The following is a 25,606-nucleotide window of genomic DNA, read 5'->3' as shown; positions in this document are numbered from 1 at the left end:
CTTGACAAGTAGTAGTATCATAAACATTAGTTGCAACACAGAAACAGAAACCATATGGTCATCTGGATCACCAACTCACGCAAGTCCAAACGCAGCATGGTCCATCAGAGGACACACATGTGCTAGTAATATTGGCACCTGTCTCCTCAAACAGCTTTAATCACTGGGAAGCCATCAAGCTCACAATGGCAGATAGGAGCTTTTCAAGATTCTAACCCTCATTTGAAACCTGGAATTTTATCGTTAGGAACAAATATGTCAGTTCTTTCCTTAAGACTCACATCCTTCATCTTCAAGAAAATGCCCACCAAATGCCAGTCTGAAAACTTGCAGCCTGTCAGTAGTCCTTTCAAGTACAAATGGCTCAGGTCCCAACAGCCCCAGGGGCACCTCCTGGAGACAGTCTCCCTTCCCATCTGGGGTGGAGGAGAGGTGCTACTGCATCCTCGCCACTCCATCACAGGGAGTGGTAGGAAGATGTACACTATCGGCTGAGATTTAATAAAATAGTCTTTATTGCTTCACCAAAGACAGTAAGGGAGACTGGCACATTAAAAAAATTTTTTTATTGATTTCAGAGAGGAAGTGAGAAGGGGAGAGATAGAAATATCAATGATGAGAATCATTGATCGGCTGCCTCCTGCACATCCCCCCCCACTGGGGATTGAGCCCGCAGCCAGGGCATGTGTCCTGACCGGGAATTGAACCATGACCTCCTGGTTCATAGGTCAGCGCATAACCACCAAGCCATGCTGGCTGGGCAGGCTGGCACATTTTAAGTGGCTGGTGCAGAGGTGGAGAGCACACTATAGGGTTTGATGTCAGCAATTGAATTTGCTTCGGCACCATGACCAGTTCACTCAGCAAAGAAGGCAAACAATGTCAACTGTCACAGTGGAGAGTTTTTACCTCTTAATCCCCAGAAGGGTTTGGAGACACTGAGGGACACACTGAGGACAGACCCCTGTGACAAGGTATTTCTATCAGTGTAAGAACACACCGCACCCATGCACAGCACTAACACAGACGTGGGCTTCATTATCAGAAGGGACCCAACACTGCCTTCCACCAAACCTGTTCTAAAACAACCCTCACTCTGCCCTCCATTCTCTACCTCTGTCAGGCTGTCAGAAGTGAATTTCTTAAAATCAAAGGCAAAAAGCCAGGTTGGTGTGGCTTAGGGGCTGACTGTTGACCTATGAACCAATGATTCTCTTTTCATCATTGATGTTTCTCTCTCTCTCCCTCCCTTCTCCCTTCCTCTCTGAAATCAATAAAAATACCCCCCAAAAAGTTTAAAAAACAAAAAGCATAAATACCTTTCTAAGATGTTATGTGTTACTTACAAAACAAATACAAATGTCAGTGGTGCGACTGTGACCATGGTGGAGCTGAAGGCCGACCCCACGACCACAGAGCACGCTGGAGGCCTGTTTCGAGTGGTGCAGTGCTATACAGTGAAGAGACTCATGTCCCTAAGTCACTTTACAATATGCTACCCAACCACGATGTGGATCCTACTCTCAGCATGACAACCACTTCTTATCAAAGAGACCACCCAGTGCTGACCTGTCCCACCTGGTGGCTAAACCATGTTTGCCCACACCTCACATCCCCAGAACAACATTCACAGCTAACCATTTAAATTCTGAAACAATTCTGATCTGCCAGTCAGAAACTACATCCAAAGCTACAACATAACCTCGCCATTATGGACTCTGGTGACTCAGACTTTTTAATTCTGAGTCACACAATTCAGTTTCTATTAATGGGGTGGTCACTAATGAGAATATACCCAGAAATTCCAACCACACAGGATGTCCCGAGTGTGTGCCATTTTTCAAGCATTGATGGTAGCCGCCCTCATCTACTCCATAGGTCCGCAGTCACAAACACTCGCTGTTCATCCACAGAACATGAGCATACCCTTGGGGCACGCGCAGGAGGCGACCAGTGGATATGTCTTTCTCAAATCGATGCCCCCCCCCCCCCCCCCGCCCCCCGGAAATGCAATGGAAAAGCATATCCTTGGGTGAGGATTAACTAACAATCAATCAATCAATTGCCAGTTATCCCTGCTGGGCACTTCAAGGACTCCTTTCCCTGAATATCCCAAGTCCTGTAGGTATTAATTAAGAATCCAGGACCTGCCCAGCTAGCGTGACTCAGTGATTGAGCATCGACCTATGAACCAGGAGGTCATGGTTTTATACCTAGTCAGGGCACGTGCCCGGGGCTGTGGGCTCAATCCCCAGTGTAGGGTGTGCAGAGGCAGCCAATCAATAATTCTCTCTCTCTCCCGCCCTCCCTTTCTGAAAAAAAATGAATATAAATAAATGCACACACACAAAGAATCCAGGACCCCCCACAATTGGCCACTCTACTGCTTTTATATCCACACTTTCTGTCTGGGTCCCAATTACATCTGTGCTGGACTTCCTTCTGGCACCTCTTGGGGGTACTGCTACAAGATCCCAGTGCCCTGCTGGGGTCTCCTGGGGTCATCCACAGCCCCCCATACAGGCCACTCTCAACCCATTTTCACTGCAGCAAGTGGTGGTGTTACAGAGGCTGTGTATAATTAAAGGATGTCCTACAACAAATGCCAAGTGCCATTTAACATACAAAACCAAGGGCCTCTCCCATTCAGGCATCTCACCTACAAGGCAGAGTGCCCTACAGCTAAAAGCAGTCTTCCTCCGCCCCCCCCCCCCCCCCCCCAGCAGGCACCCTGGCCTCACTTCAGGCAGTCCACTGGGAGGCGGAGGGGAGGTGTGCCCCCGAAACACTTTCACCCATGACCACAAACCAGCCTTTTTCCAAAAAGCAAGTAATGTGGTTGCAAGTAAAATGCAAAGACATTGCCTGTCTTCCTAAAAGTAATTCATCCCCCCTCCCATGTTAAAGTTGGGAGTCAACTATTTCTTAAAACGTGAACTTCTCAAAAGTAAGCACTCTAGATTCTAGAGCAGCTGTGGGCAAACTACGCCCACGGGCCGGATCCCGCCCGTTTGAAATGAATAAAACTAAAAAAAAAAAAAAGAAAAAAAAAAAAAGACCGTACCCTTTTATGTAATGATGTTTACTTTGAATTTATATTAGTTCACACAAACACTCCATCCATGCTTTTGTTCCGGCCTCCGGTCCAGTGTAAGAACCCATTGTGGCCCTCCAGTCAAAAAGTTTGCCCACCCCTGTTCTAGAGCAAAGGTTCTCAGTGTGGTCTGTAAGCTTTTCGAGGTCTCCAAGGTCAAACTATTTACACAACATTAAGACATTGTTTCCGTTTTCATGGGTCACTCTCAGTATTCTAGAAGCAAATGTGAAAGTCAAACTGCTGCCAGTTAAGCCAGACATAAAAGAGATTTGCAAAAGGTAAAACAATGCCACCTTTCTCTTTAAGTTGGTTTTGTCTTGGAAAATAGTTTCAGTAAAATGTTATTCATGTTAATATGCAAGGGTTTATTGTTTTACAATAAGTAAATGTCTCTATTGGAAATGCCAAATACAGTAAATATCAACAGACACAACTTAAACAAAAGCTCTCCGGGGTCCCAATAATTTTAGGTGTGTCAGGTCCTGAATTCAAACCCTCTGGGAATGGCTGACAGAGCACAGACTGACTCTCGGGGGAACCCTAGGGGCTGCTGCCTTTTGGACCACAAGCAACCCAGTGACCTTCCAGCCAGGAGGACTGCAAGGCAGGGACAGCACTGCTTCAGCAGTGGACTTTTCTGGAGACTCCCGCCTTCCCTAAACCAGCTTCACATGACTGCCGAGAAGGGGCTGATTCCAGTTAGGAGACTGCAGTGCTCACACTGACTGCCCCCAAGTTCAGAGAATGTGGCTGGAGAAACAAAAGCCTATACTCAGGCCTGTGTCTCCTGAGCAGAGCTGCATCCCATACAGGTCTTAGGGCAGAAATGATGCTTAGAGAGTTGGAGACAAGTTAAGAATTACTGTGTATTTCAGCTGGAATCTTCCTTTCCTTTCCCAAGATTAGCAGAGGCCAGTGTCTGGTTTTGGTTTTGGGGTAGTGCAGTGGTCGGCAAACTCATTAGTCAACAGAGCCAAATATCAACAGTACAACAATTGAAATTTCTTTTGAGAGCCAAATTTTTTAAACTTAAACTATATAGGTAGGTACATTGTTATTAACTTCATTAGGGTGCTCCTAAGCTGGCCTTTGCTAAAAAACGCCCTCAATCTGATTGAGGTACGTTCGCTGAGGTCGACCCCTTCCAACTCTCCCATCCACACTCGTCTTGTATACTTTTCAGAAAGACGAGTGTGGATGGAAGAGTTGGAAGGGGTCGACCTCAGCGAACATACCTCAAAACAATGTACCTCCCCCGAGCTGTGTATCCTGAGGCCCGCCTGCACTGCGTCTCCCCTCGCCCGACCGACCTACACCCCCCCCACTTCTTCTTTCCAATCGCACTGTACGTGCGCGCCCGCACGTGTTATTTTGTGGAAGAGCCACACTCAAGAGGCCAAAGAGCCGCATGTGGCTCTCGATCCGCGGTTTGCCGACCACTGGGGTAGTGGGAAAGTTCTAAGCTTAAATAAAGGTGTTAAAGAATAAATAACAGGATTTTGTGTCAATTTTCATGGACCCACACAGAGCTGAATCTTCAAGCTTATCTCAATGCTGCACGGGCAGAGAGGCATGCCCAGGAGGGCTGTCTTACAACTAGAGGGAAAATTTCAGATTACAATCAACAAACCCTGAGAGTCCAAGGCTAGCATCTACCTAGCCCTGTCTCTCTATGGGGTGTGGGGTGGCACCTCAGGGGGACCACTCACCATTCTTGGTCCTGACAAAGGCAGCCAGCAGTGCCCTCCCCTACTGACCGCAACATGACACCCCTCCATTGACAAGTGGGCTAAGTCCTTGATGAGCAGACTGGGGGCTGGGGCTCAATGGCTTGTACATCAGGATGTCCCTGGCTGCAAACTTAACAGCAAGTTACCTCTCTCTGGGCTGCACTTTCCTGCCTGGGAAATGGGGGACAATTGTGACCTCACAGTTTCCTAAGAAGTTATCTGAAATTCTACCAAGTCAAGACTGGTCAGGGCTCACAGCAGGCAAACATGCAATGAATGATGGAAGTCACCTATTAAAATGACAATGTCAGGCCCAAATGGCTTAGCTCAGTGGGGTTTTTGCTTTCTTCTTTTTTTAAAATATTGCTTTAATTTTCTATATGTGTATTTATCTTTATAACCCAAACCATAGTAAAGCTATCTTTATATTGGAAAAAAGCTCCCGTTTACAGTCTTATAAAGGTGTACTAAGTACCACCCAAGTGTCTGTATCAGCATATAAAAAACAAAACCACAGCTTCGAAGTTTGATACCCAAAGAGAGAAATATCTGCCTCATAAATTACACACAAGGTAACCACCACCTGCTGAAGTATGCTTTATAGTCATGGTTACAGGCATTCTTATTACAATACATACAATTACCTATTCAACTTGGTGTAACAATTTACCTTACTCAAAAAATAAAACGAGGCCTAAGCAAGAGCCACTACTCTGCAAATCAGGAGGGCACTGGACCAAGTGAACTCGATTCAACGGTTTCTGGCCCCTTCCCTCCCGACTGATGCCTTTCCATTAGTTGTCAATCACAGACCTCTGTGATGGAATTAGCAAGGTCACTTAACACTGGCCATAAAAAGGGTAATAGTATATTTCCATACACTGTAAGTGACCTCACCACTTAAGTAAGGAAAACACAAAAGTCAAACTGTAGGGAAAAGCTTTCTTAGTGGCCTTGCTGAGTCTACCAGTGGTATGAGAAGTCAGGCCTCTAAGGGAACACAGTGACACACTTCAGGGACCCAAGGACAACAGAGAGCTGGCCTGTAAACACAATCTTTGCTCTGTTAAGAGTCAAATGAAGTCACTTGGTATCATGGGACAGACATTTGAAGAAAAATCAGGTCCTGGAACATCTTGCCAACATGTACTAGAAAGAACCAGTCCCTGGGCTACAGGGATGGAACTCCTAGGAAATTAGGCACCCCCTGGTACTTACAGTATCAACAGCAGGACCCACAAGCTGCACTGGGAGCCAAAGTGCCCACTCCAAAGCCCTCTCCCCACGTGAAAGCAGGCCCATGAACCAAGGCCCACGTGCAGCACCAAGCGTGCCCATCTCTAAGTCCCAGGGACACGTCTGCAACAAGCCATTGTGATGCTCACAGCACACATGCTCACAGCCACCCTTTGCCAGGAAAGAAATTGGTAACCATGGGTACCAGCAAATAGTAAGGAAGAAAGAGGAGCAGCCAATTATACAACTTTTTACTTGTGCCCCTTTTTCTTATGAGAACAGAACTCACTTTGCTTGAAATAGCTTACATTTAATAAAATAGTAAAATAAGGGAAGGCTCTTGGAAAATCGGAAGTAAACAAAAGATACGTTATTCCTAAACTCATGGGGAACACAGGTAAGCAGAAAACGGTGCTGAGGAAATGCATTAGGCGAAACGTTTATAACCGGGCCAGCGCTGGGTCTTCTGAGATGACTATACCGTGTTTACAATGTGGATCAGTCACAAAGACACGTGCAATGGGGCTCTAGGCTCCAGGGTGCAGGGTTGACAACGCAGAGCCCAATGAAGGAGCTGGGATGACCTCGCATGTCCCCGCTAGGTTGTCTACAGGATTGGGAGGGTCAACTTTTTGGTCGCTGCTTCTGTCCTGGTGCCTGGCACACAGGATGCAATGAATATTTGCTGAATAAGTCAAGGAATCGTTCCAAAGATCAGAGATCTTATTTCCTTAAAACGCGCAGCTGAAAGCACCTTTCTTGGAAGCATGTTTCAGTCAGGGCCTACGTTGCTCCGGGAAACCAGGGAACCACCATTTGTCAGAGCCCAGCCGTGCAATCCTGCACTTCAGCTGCTGGAGGTCAGGCTGCACACAAAAGCACCCTTCTCAAAACAACGAGCTGGCACTCGTGCCCACTGCAAGCCGTTACACTCCTAATGGGAGGCTCAGCTTCCCCCGTACCAACCTAGATACAAGGTATGTGAATACACTGAGAAGATCTTAAAACCCCCTTTCTCCTACATATGCCCCTTAGCACACGAGGCTCAAATCTCATTCCATCAGCGTGCCAACGACAAGGACATGGTTACCGACGGCCCGGGCAAGGAAGAGGGTACCTTCAATAACTACGGCTTAAGTCACCGCGCTGCTGTCACCTAAGGCCACCCTTCCCAGCGCCCACAACGAGGTGCCAGACCCAAAGCAGGAACGCTGGTTGACTTCCTGTCTCTAGGCCTGGCCGGGGGCAGGGGGCGCGGGGACCGAGGAGAAAGCTAACGATGTGAGCGCCAGAGGCGAAAGTCCGGACGGCACACCGCGACACCAGAAAACCCAACACCGCGCTTCCCGCCGGGCGCGGGCGCTGAGAAAGCGAGCGGGTCTCTCCGTACCACACACCGCGCCGTCGCGGCGTCACCCTCGCAAGAGTCGGCGCTCGTCAAAACCAGCCGGTTACACGGAAGCCAACAGAACGTACCCTGAACAGGCTCTGGAGCGAAACTTCGCCACCGAGACGTCCGGTGTAAACAAACAACTCAACCCCACCAGCTCCACGACCACAGGAACAGGCGTCTCTGCGTGTCAGCTCGCCGCACCGGGAACGTGCCTGGGTCCCAGGACCGCATTCGCTCCCGCCCCTTTCAGTGCGCTCCCGCCGGGACCGGACCGGCTCCCTCAGCTCGCGGGCCGCCCCCGCCCCCGCCCCTCCCCCGCCGCCGCCATCTTCCCTCTCCGGCGGGAGCAGGCCCGGCGCGAACGCCGCAGCTCTGGGAGGGCCGGGCTCTAGAGCCGCCACCCTCCCGCCCTCCCCAGAGCACGGCCCCGCGGCGGCCAGCTCCTTCGCCCGCTACGCGAACGCCACTCACCTCCGCTCCCAGGCTCCTAGGATCTCGCTGCCATTTCCTCCGAGAGCCCTGGAACTAGCGGGCGGGCGGGGTCAGCGCCGGCCACCGAGATGCGGAGGCTAGAGGGCCCGCCCGCCACTCCAAGCGCCGGGAAGACGCCGGCCACCGAGACGCCTGGAGCTAGAGAGGATACCCGCGCCCTGAGCGGCGCCCCCGTGCGGCAAACGGAAGGAGGCCAGGTACAGGCTTCACACCGCGCGCATGCGCTCTGCGCTCCGAGCCCAAGGGCCAAAGCTGGGGAGAAAACGGTGGTGGGGGTGGCGAGGGCGGGAATCCCAGGCTGAGAGCCCACGGTAGACCCCCGCACCCCTAGGAGCGTACAGTGGCCGGGTTCCTGTTGGCGGGCTCCTGAGGGCAAAAGAGCAAGGCGCAGGGCCCCTTTCCCGCCAGCCTGCGTTTTCAGTTTCTCCTGGACTGCAGCCCAGGGGGCCAAGGAGAACAGCGAGCCGCCCGCCCACGCACGCAAGCAAACAAGCAACCTGGGCACACCTGTCCACAGGGTTGGAGGGAAAGGTAAGACAGTTACTGTACAGAAAGGGAAAGGGCTCTGGCCGATGCGCAACCCTCCACGTGGATTTTCTTCACTTAGGGCTGACTAGTGACACCCCAGCACCTGCCTGTCCCCAAGTAATCAGTCGACCTCAGAGAGGAACTCCTGCTGCCTTGGACACTGGACATTTGCCCCAAGGGCAGTAACTTCTTGACCTCTGTTCCCATCACTTGCCCCTACAGCCCCACTTCCACGTTCCTTGGAAGCCAGAACCCCTAGGCAAAAAGTGGAAAGGTGCCCTCTGACACTACCAGGTCTCCGAGATGCTTGCATGTGCAGAACCAGGGCCTGGATCAGGAGTGCTTTTTAATAGACATCTCTAAGGACCACAAGGCCTGTCGGTTTTCTTCTACAATGCAGCTAGTTTCTGCTTGTGGAATCTTGCAGGGATGGGCTCTCTGCTCTTCCATCTTGTGTCTTCAGGTTTGCCCCCAGGTAGGTGTAGTGGGAAGGTTAGAGACCAAACAGATCGAGTTTAAACTGGTTTGAACAAGCATGGTGATTGATCCTGGGCAAGTTGTCTGTAAAATGGGGCTGGCATGCTGGGGAACTGGGGAAGATCACATGAACGTCCCTACAAAGGGCCCCTAAATGGGAGTTAGAATGGGGGAACCTTGCCTGCTCAGCCTCTTTAGTTAAGGATCCTTAAATGAAAGAACAAAAAAAACCACAAACCAGCAGCAATGTTTTTCTGCAAGTTGAGATTTTAACTTTGGGGTACAATATAAGGCCAGGTGCTTGGAGGGGTGAAAGGCACTAAGGACAGGGCCGAGAGTGGACAAGGAAGCCTGAGGAACTTCAGAAAGGGAGACCATGGGGACAGAGGGAAGCCCCACTGTAGTTGGAGATGACCCTCACAGCCGGGGCTGTGCCTTAGTCCTCTCCCAGCAGGCTGACTGGGTCTGGGGCTGAGGGCCACCTCCCGTGGGAGGCGTCAGGCTCTCCCCCTCTGACCTCTTCAGGTAATTCCAGCCCACTTGTTGCACCTCCTCAAGGGAGCTGCTTCTCACTGTGAAAGAGGCATTTCTGGAATATAGATTGGGTATTTTTTAGTTGAACTCTACCAATGAAGGAATACTTCCTCCTAACAAAATTATTTTAATAACTAACCTAAATTTAAAAGTAGTCTCCAGTGTCTCAAATTCTTCCCTAGATAACCCCAATGCAGAACAAAAACCCCCAAGTCCTGTGGACTGGCAACAGGAGTGGCTCAGAGGGCCAGAGGGGACAGGAAGCTTAACAGGCTTCCATGCCTCAATGGGGTTTGAGTCTTGGTGGAAAAAATATGATTAGTGCATTACCAATACATGTAGACCGGTCCTGCTACCCCCACACCTCATGGAAGTCTATCAGAACAGAAAAGATCCGGAATTCATCAATCCTTCAACAAAGCGTTTCCTGGCTTTCAGCCTCTTCTCACCCGGAATTAAAGCCCATTGGGAAGCAGGGTCCTGGTCTCAAATGAAAACCCTAAAGCAGAACACCGTCGGGATCAAGTGCAACCTTGAGAGCCCCAATCCCCTCTCCGAGGTTCTGGCCCTTTCCAAGGACAATTCAAAACGAGCGAAGCGAGCGAGGCATCAACAAATAGTTTTATTGTTACTCTCATTTGGAATTCAGAGACGTGGAGCAGCCCAGCAACCTGGGGGGGGGGGGGGGGGAGGCCAAGGTCAGACCCCTTGAACCCCTTCCCTTGGCCTCCCTAACCTCCACCAGCAGTTGGGGAAAACCCGCCGGTACCCTTTGACTCAGGGGTCATGGGCTGAAAGGCTCGGACCTCACACACACCCTGGCCCAAGGCTTACTGGAGTGAAAGCAGTGGCACATTTCAGTGGAGAACTACGGCCCTTCCATGTTTTCCATGTTTCCCAGTCGTCCTTGGGCTGCCCCAGGCTGGACCATGAGGAGGGAAAGGGCAATAAACCCACCCACCCTACTCCAGGGCCCCAGGGTGCCTGATACCCAGAGGCTGTGCTCTTAACCATTTGTGGAATTAAAATATGTAAAATGAAAAGGTTATACCCACCATTCCCTGCGGCTAGAATATAAATTCCTAGGAGCCGAACCGGTTTGGCTCAGTGGATAGAGCGTCAGCCTGCGGACTCAAGGGTCCCAGGTTCGACTCCGGTCAAGGGCATGTACCTGGGTTGCGGGCACATCCCTACTGGGGGCTGTGCAGGAGGCAGCTGATCGATCTCTTTCATTGATGTTCCTAACTCTCTATCCCTCTCCCTTCTTCTCTGTAAAAATTCAATAAAATATATTTAAAATAAATAAATAAATAAATTCCTAGGAACAGATAAATCTAGTAATTTTTTATAGCTAACAAAAGCTTCAATCACTTTATTTTTTAAAAACCTGATTTTTACCACTCTGACATTTTATATAAGCCAGCTAAGTTATAGCTATGGACCAGCTCTAACGAAAGTCTGCTTCCATACCTGTGAGAATTGAGAATTAATTTCCAGGTGGCTATTTTGTGATTACCCAAAAAAGAGAATAGCCAGCCACCTCAAACCCCAGGAGCCTCCCGCTCTGATTAGCACATGAATTTCCCAATCTGCAGCGACAGCTAATCCCAGGAGGGCCCACCCAGAACTAGCCCCACCCCCCTTCCCCACCCTGCTCAAAGCTAACATAAATCCTATCAGAGGCTGACATCGCTCTCACCCACCTAATGTACAAAGCTGGCAGCAAAACCCCGGACAGATGGGCGGGTCTGTCTTTCCCTCTTAGCCTGGCTACAAGTGGTTTAGACTCCGCACCCCAAAACTGGCTGCCTTTTTTTTTTTTTTTGCTACTAATAGCCTAATAAACCTTTTATTTTTGAAAGGCTTCAGCTGTGGAAGTTAAATTTTTGTTTAACAGCTGTAAGGTTTCACAATCAAAGCAAAAGGGCACAAAGCACTGGGCTGCTACTGCTACCCAGACCTCGGTCCACAGGAGGGCAAGTCCCACCACTGCACCCCAATCCCTACCCGGAGAGGTGCTGGGTGCTGTTCCCAGGCTACCAACTGTCTCAGAAGCAGAGTGCTCAAGAACTGAGGGTGCGAGGTAAGTCACGTAAAAACAAAACAAAAAAACAAGTAATGCAAGGAAAAGATAGGAGTAATAGTTAAACTTTGTGGCCAATATTGAAGACCTATAGAAAGTTAGCTGTGGGGTGTGACAGTGCTACATGTTCAAAGGAGCAAATGAGAGCCGCACCAAACTTTTGTCTTTCAAAACAAAGAAGAAATAGCCATGAAAGACTAGGAAAGGGAGGAGGGTGGGAGGACAGTAACGTGTTCACCCTAAAGCAGTGGTCGGCAAACTGCTGCTCGAGAGCCACATGCAGCTCTTTGGCCCCTTGAGTGTGGCTCTTCCACAAAATACCATGTGCGGGCGCGCATGTACAGTGCGATTGAAACTTCGTGGCCCATGCGCAGAAGTTGGTATTTTGTGGAAGAGCCACACTCAAGAGGCCAAAGAGCCGCATGTGGCTCCCGAGCCGCAGTTTGCCGACCACTGCGGCCTAAGGGACTTCTCTGCACTGACTAGCTGCTGCTCCATCAGGGATGGTGTTGTCACCTGAAGACACTGTGAGACTGACTTAATTAGGAAAGCAACAGGACATGGCCTCTGGGTCATTCCAGTATCTAAACGAGGTGCAAGGACTGCGGAGAAGTCAGGGCACTGAAAATCGGGAGTTCTCAGCTCCTCCGCCCCTCCAGAGAGCTGGAGTATTTCTACCTCTCGCCTCTCTGACCCGTCTTAGCTCTGCTACTGAGACAAGTTGAGCTGTGCACATATAATAGCACTGGTCACTACCTTTTGGATGGCCCTGTAACTCTGAAATGTCTACGTTTCCCGGTGAGTTCAGTGCAATGTAAATAAAGTCAATTTCAGGAAAAATTAATATCTTAGTAAGTACAAGGCATTAAAACTGCATTCCCTTGCTGGTAGGTTTCATCTCAACAATCTCTAAGTCTAAAGGAACACAGCAAATAAAGCCAAGAAAATGAGTGTTGTCCACAGACGCCAACAGAAAAGCAGTTTAAGAGCACAGCAGTTTGCCTCCCAGGCGGATGGAGTGCCTAACAGAGAAGCCAGAACCAAGCCCACAGACCTCTTCTGCGCTGAACCTGGTGGGGAGCAGCAGGGAAAGCTGGAACCTCCATGGGTGAGGAGTGGCCGCCCAGACAAGGCAGCTGCCTGCCTTCGCCATGAGCCTGACCTCAGGGGGCTAAGGGCAGTGGGGCAGCTACAATTGTACAGGCTACAGTGTGAGATTGTTCTTTTTCCAAAATGAAAGTAAGTAAAAAGTGAGAGTGTTTAAAAATATGTCCAGAATAGAAATATTGTATAAATTCATTCCTGCTCTAGCCTGGCTCACTAAAACAAAACGGTGAAAATGAAAAAGGCGTCTCGGACGGAAACACCAAGAACAACAGAGGCTGAGCTCTTAGGGATTGTGAAAGCATACCCTAAAGGTTCTTACTCTGCATTTCAACAAAATCAACATCCATAAATCATCCTTCCACAGCAGGAGATTTTTGAGCTCTGAACTGAACCAACTGCTTCCAAAATGTAGGAACCCAAGGAAAAACAAGAGCGCCCAACTCTGTCTATAAAGGTGGAAGGTCAGCCCACTGCCTTTTATGGTTGTGCAGAGGAATGAGAAATCCTGGGAGCCTGTCAGACACAAAATTCCTCTCCCTCCAACACAAAGTAAGCACTTAAAGCATGAAGGTAAGAGGATTTCAAAGTCAAAAAAGCCAAAAACAAAATTTTGCAAGTTTTTTTTAAAAAAAGGAAAACGTGGACATTAACTGAAAAACGTCCCTTCTTCATTCAGTGGCGCCGCCTCTGGCCAAACATCCGATTACAACATCTGGGCCAGGCAAAAAGAACCCTTGAAGCATTTACAGATGTGGCCGTGAACATATATATTGTGTGCATTTATGTATACATACGTGTGTATTGATGATACATATTAACTTAAATTGGAAAAAAGAAAAAGGGTCAACTCCTAAACCAGTCTGTGTATTTCGAACTCTCGACCAGAAGGTCTGAGGGACACAGTCAACTCGAGCCACACAGGGGTGCCGCCTGTGCCCCTGCGGGTCTGCAGCAGGGCTGCCGTCCGACCCCAGGCCACCCCATTTGTTCTAGGTGGCACTATGCTGACACAGTCTACGTTACATCAGCAGGAGTTACACATTAAAATATTACTGTTGCTCTTACCCATGCAAAGAAACTTATGACATAACCAGTGCCTTGGGACTTCGTGGCATCATCCATAACAGGAAATACATGCAGGTGAAGATACAGTGGGAGGGTGACCAGATCACGCCCCCCAGCCCCCATGCCTCCCGGGGTCTCGGTTCAGCTCGGCCGTACAGAACCACCTAGTAATAAAAGGCTCCCTCGGGTTCAAAGGGTCGCGACGGGGCTGCCTCCGCTGCCTTCCCGAAGCGCTCGACATCGCTCCACCTCCCTCTCCCGCGACGGGGAAGCCGGGCCCTGCTCGGAGCCGGCATTCTTCTAGAGCAGACGGGCTGCGACCCGCAAGCCCCGGCCAAGGTGTCCGTGCGCCTCCGCGTCCCCCAGGTGCGCGCCGCGCCGCTTGGGACCCCGTCGCCGCATCTGGAGCGAGCTGGTGCGCGCTCCCGACACGGCCGGGAACCCCACAACGGAACGGGGAGCTCCTGCTGGCCGCGCTCGGGCGGCTCCTCCCGGGCCTGTGCGGCTGGTCCGGAGGAACCTCAACTCGGGGCGGCGCGGGGCCCCGGCTCCTGTGCCCCCCCCGTCCCGTGCCCTCCGGGCTCACACAAACGACGGAAGGGATGCTGGCACCTTCGCCTCGGACTCAGTCTAGCGGCTGCATTCCTCCCGCGAAGTACTCCCACAGCGACGCCTGCACAGCGGCCATTTTGCCCAGAGGCGGACGACGCCTTTTGACTCTCGCGCCAACCCGTAGAGCTAGGGCGCCGAGTAGAGCGTTCAGCGCCAGGACGGAAGCTGTAGTTCCGCGTTTCCGGGAAGCCGCCGCGCCACGCCCTGTCGCGGGAGCACTTGATTGGCTGCCGGCTCGCGATCGCGCGATCTCGCGGGAAGAGGCTGAGGGGACGGCTGCCGGTGCGTCGGCTCTCTCGTTCCCGCCCCGCCTCTGTCGCAGCCCCCGCCTCCGCTTCCCCCTGCCCCTCGCCGCCGCCCCTCCCCGCCGGCCCGGCCCCCAGAGCGGCCGCGGAGACTGCGCAGCGCGGGAGGCGGGATCCACACGGTAAGATGGCCCTGGTGGGCCCCGGCGGTCGGGCCGAGCGTCCCCGCGGAGCACGGCGGGGCAAAAAGGGGGCTGGAGAGGGGTCGGACCTGCTCGGGGTCTTCAGGGGTCCCAGGTCCGAGCAGGTTTCAGGTCGCGGCTTGTTCTCGGGCGGCGGCGGCGTCGCCCCCTGGATTTGCAAGTCAAACTGCCGGTTGCTCCGGCCGAAGCTGCCCGGCGCTGTGGTCCTACCGGGAGAATACCGCCGGGGCGGCTTGGCGTTCGGAAGCAGAATACTGAGACACGGCACTGGCGTCTTTGCCAGGAGATCGATGTTCATAACAACTGCTTCCTGCAGACACCGAACCGGCGAGAACGGAGCCTGCTGCTCGGGGAGCGAGTGCCCCCGTCGGAGCCGGACTGTTCCGTTGTGTCTGCTGGAGTTTGGCCGCTGACTTCTCCGAAGTGGTCGCTGTCGGAAGTCTCTCTCGCCGTCCGGGAGCGGTGCCGGCGGTGTGGTTGGCCCCTGAGAACTCAGAGACGGGTGTCTTTTTGTCCCGAGTGGGAGAGAGAGTTTGATCTGAGTTTCGCCGTGGGCCGCGTCCGCGAGGGGTGGCGTGAAGAACAGCGTCTCTCGGGTTTGTCTCCGGTGCTCTCCGAGAGTTGGATCTCCCACGAGCCAGGACTTTGTCTTGTGTCCCTCTGCTTCCCTACCCACACTGCCTCTCTGGGTGATCTGCTGTCCCTACTTCCTGGCGAGTGTTTCCCTGATTAATGCTCCCAGCGCGGAGCTCAGGACCTGTAATCCAGGTGCCTCCTGGAGCTGCCTACCCGCATGTCTGACGGCAGCCCAAACTGGCCCTGCTCCCCAAACCTGTTCCTGGCCCAGCCCCGCCTCCTCACTGTGGCGCCATCCTTCAGGGGCTCAGCTTCAGCCTTCCAGTCGTCCCAGCAGCAAGGCCCACGGGTGTCCCCAGCACATCTGCCCCTGGTCCTTCTTGTTTGGGTGGCTCCTTAGTGGTCTTTCTGCTCAACTCTCACCACTCCACATTGGCTATCTTAAAATTTTTAAAAATGTATCGAAGCATTGAGCATGTACTTTGCTGTCTATAAAGCAGTGTTCCTAATGGGTATGTCAGTGACGAGAAATCAAAAGGAAGTGGACTGTGGCGGCACCCCCACTTCAGAAGCCCAGGTGGTTCTCCCAGGGCGGGCACCTGTCCACCCCCCCTTCTTGGTGGCACCTCCTCAATTTCCCATTTCATGTGTGTTTACTGCTAAAGCACATGTTATGCAGTTTGCCTTGCTTTTGTTCTTTACTAAACTGTCTGCCACACGTGGGCCTCTGCTGCACTTTGCTATATTCATCAGCTCGTTCCTAAGAGCAGCCCATGTAGCTGTCTTCATTCATTTCAACCCCTTTGGTAACTTCTGCCATGTGAGCCCTCGCTCACAATCCCGTCTCAGCAAACTAAATCCAAATAGCTCTGAAAACCAAGTGCTTGCTTTTGTTTTTAACCTCTTCTAGGTGGAGGCTGTTGAATGGCCTATATTCCCCTCAGCACTAATACTCACCCATTGCACAGAAGAGATGATGTGCGATAATGGGGTGCCGCCCCAAACCCAAGAGGGCACCATGTCATATAGTGTAGACCAGGGATCCTCAAACTACGGCCCGCGGGCCACATGCAAATACAAATATTGTATTTGTTCCCGTTTTGTTTTTTTACTTCAAAATAAGATATGTGCAGTGTGCATAGGAATTTGTTCATAGTTTTTTTTTAAACTATAGTCCGGCCCTCCAACGGTCTGGGGGACAGTGAACTGGCCCCGTTTAAAAAGTTTGAGGACCCCTGGTATAGACCGTCTTGTAGGTTTTGTGTGGTCTGAAAAGTTCTGGATCCTCACACACCCGCCCAAGGCTTTGGAGCCTGGGGTTGTGGTCCTGGGAACACAGTTGCTGGTCCATGCTGCTGTTGGCTGGACGTGTGGCGCATGGCTTCTGTGTTCCTGCCATCTGGAGCAGTGTTTCTGTGGACAGGCTTGCATGTCTGGTGAGGGTGGTGAGTTTTCGAGTCTGGTGTGGCGGGTGTAGAGTCTTGGGGCTGTAGGAGCACTTGTGTTTGGCCTCATGAGGGCTGACACATTTTTCATAGCTGCCGCTGCTCTGGCAGCAGGGAGAGCTCGGGACAACGCTGGGTCTTTGTGATGCTGGTGGTGTCACTTCTTAGTTTTTGTTGGTCTGGTGGTCGATTGCCAGTTCCTCTTGAGTGTGGATGTAATATGTAATGCTTTGGCTCGTACCTCTGGCAGCTGCCCTTTGCACTTCGGAGAGACGCTATCTAAACTCCCTCCTCAGCCTCGCTCAGTCCCACCTCAGATGACCTCTTGGTTCTTTGATCCCTGGCTCTTTCTTGCATTCATGAAAGCGGCCTTTTGAACACCAAGTCTTCTTCCTGGTCCCTAACACTGTGCTGGGGTCAGAGGCCCTTTGCATTGCTGTTCTCCAGAGTTAAAGTATCTTCCCGCTCTCTATTGCTTCTTACTATATCACTGTGTTATTTCTGAAGCGATCACAATTGTTGGAGAATTCTTCACCAATTCCTAAAATGTTTTTCCCCTGTAGAAATAAATCAGAATGAGTTATACAGAAAAACCTGATGAAATCACAAAAGATGAGTGGATGGAAAAGCTCAACAACTTACACGTGCAGCGAGCAGACATGAATCGCCTCATCATGAACTACCTAGTCACAGGTAACAGCTGCAGTCAGGATGCTACAGATGCTCCCTTTTGTGTACACACTCAGAGTTTACTACTGAAGTTCTGTGTGCAGTTAGGTTTGTGCTGGCATTATAAAACCCAGTGTGAGCATACCAGATTTGTATATTATCACGTTAAAGATGTCCTCCCTGGGCTAGGAGGTCATTATTCCTGTCTCTGAAATAATAGTACCTGAGGCAAAAATCAATTTTTTTGGCTTTTGACATTTTTGCAGTTAATCAAGATCATTAAGAATGTTCTAAAATACATTTGGAGCCTGAGTGATCTCCCCTGGCCAGTCTGGTAAATTATATCGCACTGTTTCTAGAAGGTGCTCAACTCAAGGGAGACAGGGAGGGCAGACCATGAGGGAAGCAAGTGGTCTGTAGCTGACATGCCGTCCTCTGTGATAGTGGAAAGGAAAGGGGGTTCTGCATTGGTGGGGAGCCCAGACGTTTCCACAAGGGAAGAGTCTCCTTCCTGGTAGTTCTGAGTGCCCCTTCCCCACTGGCCTCTGCTGAGACTTTTTGACAGGTGAGGAGGAAACGTGAGCTTGTGGCTGTGTGTGTATATAGAGAAGGGCAAACAGGCTGCTTCAGAGGGGGGCTGTGGACTCAGTGGAGAGGAGGGAGGGGCCGGGTCCTTGAGGCTGTGAGTTACTGCCTCACCTGGAACAGACCTGCAGCTGCTCTGCAACTGGATCTGGGTTGCAGCCTCCTTCAGGGAGCCCACGCCAATATGTCTGGCTTCACTTTCTGTATATCAAGGCCTACCCAGGAATTCACAAAGATACTAACACCCAGTCCCTGAGGAAGTACGGTTCATGTGGGGGTGATTTACTCGAGGCGATGGGGCAGACAGCGATGAAGAGGCTTTGTGTTTAATGTCTTGCTGACTTTCTGAGCAGTGAGGCCAGTTTTCATTTCCAGAGGGCTTTAAGGAAGCTGCAGAGAAGTTTCGAATGGAGTCCGGGATTGAGCCTAGTGTGGATCTAGAAACCCTTGATGAGCGGATCAAAATCCGTGAGATGATCCTAAAGGGGCAGATTCAGGAGGCAATCGCCTTGATCAACAGCCTCCACCCAGAACTGCTGGACACCAACCGCTACCTTTACTTCCACCTGCAGGTGAGTTTTGGTTGAAAGTTGTCTGCTCTGTGGACCCCTGATAGGTGACTTGTGATGATTCAGAAGTGTCGGGTGAATCTGTGTTAATAGAACATCGTTTAATTTACGTGGGGAAGGGGTTTGAGTTAGCTGTTGTGTTATCTATTTCAGAAGTGTTTTCTTGATTTTAAAATGCAAATTTAATAACATAGTTGCTAGAAAAGTGTCCTTTAAGTTGTCCTTTTGACTAGAGAGTAGCCTGGTGCCGCTAGGGGCTGCTGGCCCAGGTGCAGTGTGTAAGTCTGTGCGCCTTGGCCCCTGACTAGCAACAGCACCTGATCGAGCTGATCCGCCAGCGGGAGACCGAGGCGGCGCTGGAGTTCGCGCAGACGCAGCTGGCGGAGCAGGGGGAGGAGAGCAGGGAGTGCCTGACAGAGATGGAGCGCACGCTGGCCCTGCTGGCCTTCGATAATCCCGAGGACTCGCCCTTTGGAGATCTTCTGAATATGATGCAGAGGCAGAAGGTATAGAATGGGGTGACTGAGTGAGGGACACATCATGCTGTGCGTGTGGCACTGGTATGATAGCACCAGTTCTTCCTGGTGTTCTGTTCTTCATCGTGTGGAGCTATGCGCAGCGTGCTGTGACCTTACCCAGCAGCACAGCAACCCTGAACTATGTGGGGTTTCTGGGCACATGTATGACTTTGACTCCTATGGAACCTAACTACAGTCGTTCCTCCATAACTACGGCAGGGTTAGTTTCAGGACACACACCCCCAGTGGGTACCAGAATCTCTGGAGGCACAAGTCCCTTGTATAAAATGGTGTGATAGTGCATGCAGCTGCCCCTCACCTCCACGGATCCCAATAGTGGAGGCATAACCCACCTTTGGGTATGGAGGGCCAACTGTGCTTATTGAAAAATCCACGTATGGTGGTGTTCAAGGGTCAGCTGTATCCAAGCTCTGCTGGTTTTTCTCATTTATCTTAGCCGTCCTCCTGTGTATTTGGAGCCTCTTACAAATAGGGGTCCTAAGTATTTTTTATTTAAAATCCCAGACTTGTTTCTGAAGCTTCCTGTCCTCACTGCTGGTTCTGTATTCTAGCCAACATTTCGTCAGTCGTTGCCCCAAGCACAGCTGCCTGTCCTCCCATGGCCCCTCCACTGTCCTTCAGGCCACAGCAGGCTCCCTGAGGTTTTGAGGATGGAGCTTGTCACCCCTGCCTGCTCCTTCCTCTTTTGCAGTTCCCTCCAGGCCGGCTCATGGCACTGAACTGCCATCTAGGCCCGGTGTGACATTTGCCAGCTGGACTGTGAGCTCCCTGTGGGCAGGAATGTGTGTGTGTGTCATGCAGAGGGCCTCCTGTGTGTCAGTGGTTATAGGCCTCTGCAGATGGGTAAAATGCGTGCTGTAACACACTCTCTGGCTGCCTGCGTGTGGCTGGCTGATTGGACGTGTCTTTTCCAGGTGTGGAGTGAAGTGAACCAGGCTGTCCTGGATTATGAGAACCGGGAGTCAACACCCAAACTGGCCAAGTTACTGAAATTGCTCCTTTGGGCTCAGAATGAGCTGGACCAGAAGAAAGTAAAGTACCCCAAAATGACAGATCTCAGTAAAGGCGTCATCGAGGAGCCCAAGTAGACCTGTGTGGGGACCCCGTGTGTCATCACACGGACTCGCTGGAATGTCCGGCTTGACTGGGAGATTTTTACTGCAGTAGAAACTCTTGTCCCCCCTTTACTTTTGGGGAGCCCAGCACCTTTTTTAAAGGAATAATGGCCCTTTTGAGCGCTGGAAAGCTTGCAGTGAATGACACCTTGTCTTCGGAAGCCTGGTGCCGACCGCATGCGGCACATCCTGAAGGTAGTGGCAGTGGCCCCTGGCGCTTGAGGTGTCCTGCTCCTGAAGGGTTCCCTGGCCACTGCACTGTCCTGTTACGGACACCAGTGACCCTCCAGGCCCCCCAGAGTCTACGGGAAGCACTGGTCATTGTCCTGCTTTCTGAGAGCTTGTGGGCAGACGACACGCGTTCTTCATTCTCCTGTCTCCGCGTACAAGTTGCCCTTTCACCTGGCCTTTGTTTGTTTTTTCATGACAAAGACTATATAAACTTGTAAACCCTAACTCAAAGACTTCTTGTGTGTGAGGGCATCGAGTTTGGTTTGTTTTCCCTTCGGTCTGGGTTATGTGGCTTTGGGGGACACGTGTGTGTGACGGGTGGGCTGTGTGTTTTTTAATTTTTCAAATATATATTTTGGTGCTGTCTGTGGTCAGAGACTCTTTCCTGGTGGATTAACAAACCATCTCTTCTGCGCAGTTCTATTGAAAATAAAGGTTATGCTTTGATTTCAAGAATGACCAGAATGCCTCTAAAAAAGTTTTAATCATCATTGCAAACAAACCTTTTGTTTTCAGGGCTCGGTGATGGCAATGCTTTCATCTGGTCCTGCAGCTGGAGGGCCACTTGCCCAGCACTGTGAGGGGGACACCGTGCCCTGACAAGGTGGAGGCTTCGGCTGGGGCATGCTGCTGGCTGGAGGTCTCGCACTTCAGCCTCATGGTTTCATCGGCTCACACCAGCTGGTTCTGTAGGCTTCTCAGTTCTGTGCTCACGTTTGTCTTCTGCCCAGGGGTGGAGAGCTTGGAAGTGGCAGTGTGTGTAGTTGGGGACACGTGAGTGCCATGGGATTCGGAACAAACAGCTTCCCCGACAGGCTGAGGTCCCCAGTGGGTAGAGCAGTGGGCAGTGTCGGCATCCTGGTGGTTCTGTAAGTCAGTCACAGACACGGAGGTCAAATGCACAGTCACCATGGACGTCCTAGCCTCTGCCTCACCCACATGCCACCCGTGACGTTTCCACTCTGACCGCTTCAGTTGTCACCTTAGGTGTGACCTTGGGTCATTTCTTCTGAGGTTGGAGGACAAAAAAAAGTGAGCAGAGAGGGTTTCACATTCAGGTCATTGATACTTAACTATAGCAGAAGCTAGAAGACAAATGCTAGGAGAGAGATGGAGATGAAACTACATTTTTAGAGATGCACCAATAACGCAGCATAGTCTTCACCTTTTTTTTTTCAATATTTATTTTATTGATTTTTTTACAGAGAGGAAGGGAGAGGGATAGAGAGTTAGAAACAACCATGAGAGAGAAACATTGATCAGCTGCCTCCTACTGGGGATGTGCCAGCAACTACATGCCCTTGATTGGAATCGAACCTGGGATCCTTCACTGTGCAGGCTGATGCTCTATCCACTGAGCCAAACTGGTTAGGGCTTCACCACCTTTTTTTTTTTTTAATATATTTTTTATTGATTAAGATATTACATATGTGTCCTTATCCCCCACGGTACCCCCTACCCCGTCCCCCCCCCCACCCCCCCCGCTCATGCCCTCACCCCCCTGTTGTCCGTGTCCATTGGTTAGACCTATATGCGTGCATGTAAGTCCTTTGGTTGATCTTTCCCCCTTACCCCCACCCTCCCCTACCTTCCCTCCAAGGCCCGACAGTCTAATCAATGCCTCTCTGTCTCTGGATCAGTCCGTGTTCATCAGTTTATGTTGTTCATTATATTCCACAAATGAGTGAGATCATGTGGTATTTATCCTTCTCTGACTGGCTTATTTCACTTAGCATAATGCTCTCTAGTTCCATCCATGCTGTGGCAAATGGTAAGAGTTCCTTTTTCTTCCTCTTCTTAAAGAATACCTTTCAGCATTTCATGTAATGCTGGTTTGGTGGTGATGAACTCCTTTAGCTTTTTCTTATCTGTGAAGCTCTTTATCTGACCTTCAATTCTGAATGATAGCTTTGCTGGATAAAGTAATCTTGGTTGTAGGTTCTTGCTATTCATCACTTTGAGTATTTCTTGCCACTCTCTTTTGGCCTGCATGGTTTCTGTTGAGAAATCAGCTGACAGTCGTATGGGTACTCCCTTGTAGGTAACTGACTTTTTTTCTCTTGCTGCTTTTAAGATTCTCTCTTTGTCTTTTGCTCTTGGCATTTGAATGATGATGTCTTGGTGTGGTCCTCTTTGGATTCCTTTTGTTTGGGGTTCTCTGCGCTTCCTGGACTTGTAAGTCTATTTCTTTCACCAGGTAGGGGAAGTTTTCTGTCATTATTTCTTCAAATAGGTTTTCAATATCTTGCCCTCTCTCTTCTTCTGGCACCCCTATAATTCTGATGTTGGTACGCTTGAAGTTGTCCCAGAAGGCTCCTTACACTTCATATTTTTGGATTCTTTTTGCTTTTTCGGTTGGGTATTTTTTGTTTCTTCGTATTTCAAATCTTTGACTTGATTCTTGGGATCCTCTTGTCTGCTGTTGGATCTCTGTATATCATTCTTTATTTCAGTCAGTGTATGCTTAATTTCTAGTTGGTCTTTTTTCATATCCTCCAGGGTCTCACTAAATTTCTCGGTGGTTTCCAGAAAATTCTTGAAAAACCTTATAAACCTGGTTTTGAACTCTATATCCAGTCGTTTGCTTTCCTCCATTTCTGTCATTTGTGACCTGTTTCTTTGTCTCGCATTTTGTATGCTTCCCTGTGTTGATAGAGTGGCTTTGTGTGCTAGGTGTCCTATAGGGCCCAGTGGCTCAGCCTCCCCAGTTACCTGAGGTGGACACTCTTGGTGCACCCCCTTGTGGGCTTTGTGCACAGTCTTGTTTTAGTTATGCCTTGATTGTTGTAGGTATCACTGGGAGGGATTGACCTCCAGGCCAATTGGCAGTGAGAATCAGCTGTGTCTGCAGTGGGAGAACTTCTGTGCTGAAGACATCCTTCTGGGGCAAGACTTGCTTCAGTGGGGCTTTGGTGCTCACTGAGTCTGCCCTCTGAATGTGTCCCTTATGGATCTGAGGAGTTGTAATCTGGATGGTCCCACTCTGACCACTGGGTACACTGGCTCTTGGATCTAAGGAGGTGCTAATCTAGCCTCTGCCTGAGGCTACCCAGCAGAAGCTATGAAGAGATTTGCAGATTCCCCTTCCTTTTTGGGGGTTTGGAGGTGCCCAGATGAGGCCCAGCTGTGAAGCAATGCAAGCTGCTGTGGGGCCTTGGGCCTTCTCTTGGAAGTTCTGGGTCTGTCTGGCCCAGCTGCAATTTGTTAGGTATTTTTCAGATTGCAAAGGGCCAGGGCATTCATATGCAGAAGCCTCTGTGCACAGCTTGGGTGGGGCGGGGTCTCAGGGGATCAACAGGGCCGAGCAAGCAGCTATGGCTGATCCTCAGCCCTGCCCTAAGGGACCCTGTGTCTCAGTGTCCCGATAATCACTGCAAGCACCTCTGAGGGAAAGCCACCCTCAAGTTCCGAGTTCTGCCTGCTGCCAGACAGTCCAGTTTCTCCCCGTATGAGCTCTGGGTCCCCAGAGACTTCCCGGAACCGCAGTTCAGAGCAGTCGGGAGCTTGAGACTCCCTCCGGATTCAAAAAGACAGCCGCGTCCTCAGGTACCAGCCCCTTTCCACGCGCGCTCGAGCCTCCGTACCTCTGCACTTCCGCAACTCCTCTGAGTCTCAGTGTGCTTTTCTCTTTCCTTCTAGTTGTAGAATTTCCACTCAGCCAGCCTTTCTGTAGTTCTGGATGATGTCCGTTTTGTCTTTTCGTTGTATTTTTGAAGTTGTTGTGGGAGGCAGCAATTTCCGGTGTTTACCTATGCCGCCATCTTGGTTTCTCTCCCTGGATTCTGTTTTCACCACCTTTTCTTATTAGTGTATGCTGTATAAGATCGCTCACGTGCGCAGTTACTACATCGTTAAATCTGACGGTGTCTTTGTGTGTGAGGGCCAAGGTGTGGGCAATGGAAGTCCTGACCGTAGTAATTACCCATAAACTCAGATTGTGCTGTCGCGTTTGTCATGTAAACTGGATAATCCGTCACCTTCCGTGGCACTCTACATGTGATTCTGAAGTTCCATTTTGTTTCTGCAGGCATGTCCACACCCAGCACCATTTTTAAAAAAACTTTTTCAAAATAAATATTTTTCTTGATTTCAGAGAGGAAGGGAGAAGGAGAGAGAGAAACATCAATGATAGGAATCATCAATCGACTGCCTCCTGCACACCTCCCACTGGGAGTCTGCAACCTGGGCATGTGCCCTGACCAGGAATCAAACCATGACTTCCTGGTTCATAGGTTGACACTTAACCACTGAGCCACACTGGCCGGGTGATGCCCAGCACCTTTTGAAAAATGCAGAATAGGTTGCTTTTACTGCCTCATCAATTTTGTAGTAAAATTTTTTTACGTTTTTCTCAGAGTGGTCATTCGAAAGCTTTCTTTCATAAAGTTATTCTACTATTAATAAGAATTAAGTGCAGTCTGATCTAGTGAGACGTGGTGGGAAGTCTGGGAGGAAAGTGGAGTTTCACAGCCTTTCTGTTTGGCTGCTGCTCTGTCCCCACTCGGAGCAGCCCTGTATCTGTCTCATCTGTGTGTATCTGTGTGTTTGTTCGTGTGTGTCTGTCTGTGGGTGTCTGTATGTGTCTCGTCTGTGTGTCTCGTCTGTGCATGTCTGTGTGTCTTGTTTGGAACCTGTCCTCTGTTCTCTAGAGTTCTGACACTTATCATAAGTTTCATTTTTGTGAAGGAAGAAGAACTGTTTGGCTAGCCCACTGCATAATTTTAAGCTGAATTGGAATATCCCAAGTAAGTTTTTTACTTATGAAATTTCCAAACATTTAAATATCAGGGTGGCTGCAGCCAGTCCCAGGACCTTCTCATTGTGGTGCTCATGCCCATGTCCCCTGGGGTCAACTGCACCTTCCCAGGTGAAGGCAGCTGTGGACGCCTGAAAAAACCTAGGGTGGCCCTGGCCGGTTTGGCTCAGTGGATAGAGCATCGGCCTGCGGACTGAAGGGTCCCAGGTTCAGTTCCCATCAAGGGCACATGCTCGGGTTATGGGCTTGATCCCCAGTGGGGGTCATGCTGGAGACAGCTGATCCATGATTCTCTCTCATTGATGTTTCTCTCTCCCTT

General features: G+C 50.4%; 2 protein-coding genes across 6 annotated transcripts in view; one reads left to right on the top strand and one right to left on the bottom strand.

Annotated features, from left to right (window-relative positions):
• The window catches only part of DIDO1 (death inducer-obliterator 1), a 50,503-nt gene extending 36,019 nt beyond the window's left edge, over nt 1–14,484 (bottom strand). For 2 of the 4 annotated variants that reach the window (XM_070419627.1, XM_070419633.1), the window contains exon 1: nt 7,928–8,009. The gene's annotated coding sequence lies outside the window, so the exon portion shown is untranslated. Of the gene's footprint in view, nt 1–7,927; nt 8,010–14,328 lie in introns of those variants that run through there. The other 2 variants (XM_070419628.1, XM_070419629.1) reach the window with 2 other exon arrangements.
• Nucleotides 14,485–14,605: 121 nt separating this feature from the next.
• On the top strand, nt 14,606–20,897 carry GID8 (GID complex subunit 8 homolog). Of its 2 annotated transcripts, none has more exons than XM_070419634.1 (5): nt 14,606–14,781; nt 17,387–17,516; nt 18,453–18,649; nt 18,955–19,152; nt 20,100–20,897. In XM_070419634.1, the coding sequence occupies exons 2-5, from the start codon at nt 17,399–17,401 to the stop codon at nt 20,271–20,273; spliced, it is 687 nt and encodes a 228-aa protein (XP_070275735.1). In that variant the 5' UTR covers nt 14,606–14,781; nt 17,387–17,398; the 3' UTR covers nt 20,274–20,897. The 2 variants fall into 2 exon arrangements, with proteins under 2 accessions (XP_070275735.1, XP_070275736.1); XM_070419635.1 differs by lacking the exon at nt 14,606–14,781 and adding an exon at nt 14,945–15,398.
• Nucleotides 20,898–25,606: the final 4,709 nt, after the last annotated feature.

Source organism: Myotis yumanensis, unplaced genomic scaffold (assembly GCF_028538775.1).
Source record: "Myotis yumanensis isolate MYYU_CA2020_CCGP unplaced genomic scaffold, mMyoYum1.0.hap1 SCAF_7, whole genome shotgun sequence".
In the NCBI taxonomy this organism is placed as follows: Eukaryota; Metazoa; Chordata; class Mammalia; order Chiroptera; family Vespertilionidae; genus Myotis; species Myotis yumanensis.
Note: the sequence above shows the minus strand (reverse complement) of the source record. Positions and strands in the feature narration are given on the sequence as shown.

What these genes read in the sequence shown, in the direction of transcription:
- GID8 (XM_070419634.1), top strand. Translation starts at nt 17,399, where the DNA reads ATGAGTTATACAGAAAAACCTGATGAAATCACAAAAGATGAGTGGATG. An exon ending in ACCTTTACTTCCACCTGCAG is followed by an intron (nt 18,650 to 18,954) that starts GTGAGTTTTGGT and finishes GCCCCTGACTAG; the next exon opens with CAACAGCACCTGATCGAGCT. An exon ending in ATATGATGCAGAGGCAGAAG is followed by an intron (nt 19,153 to 20,099) that starts GTATAGAATGGG and finishes TGTCTTTTCCAG; the next exon opens with GTGTGGAGTGAAGTGAACCA.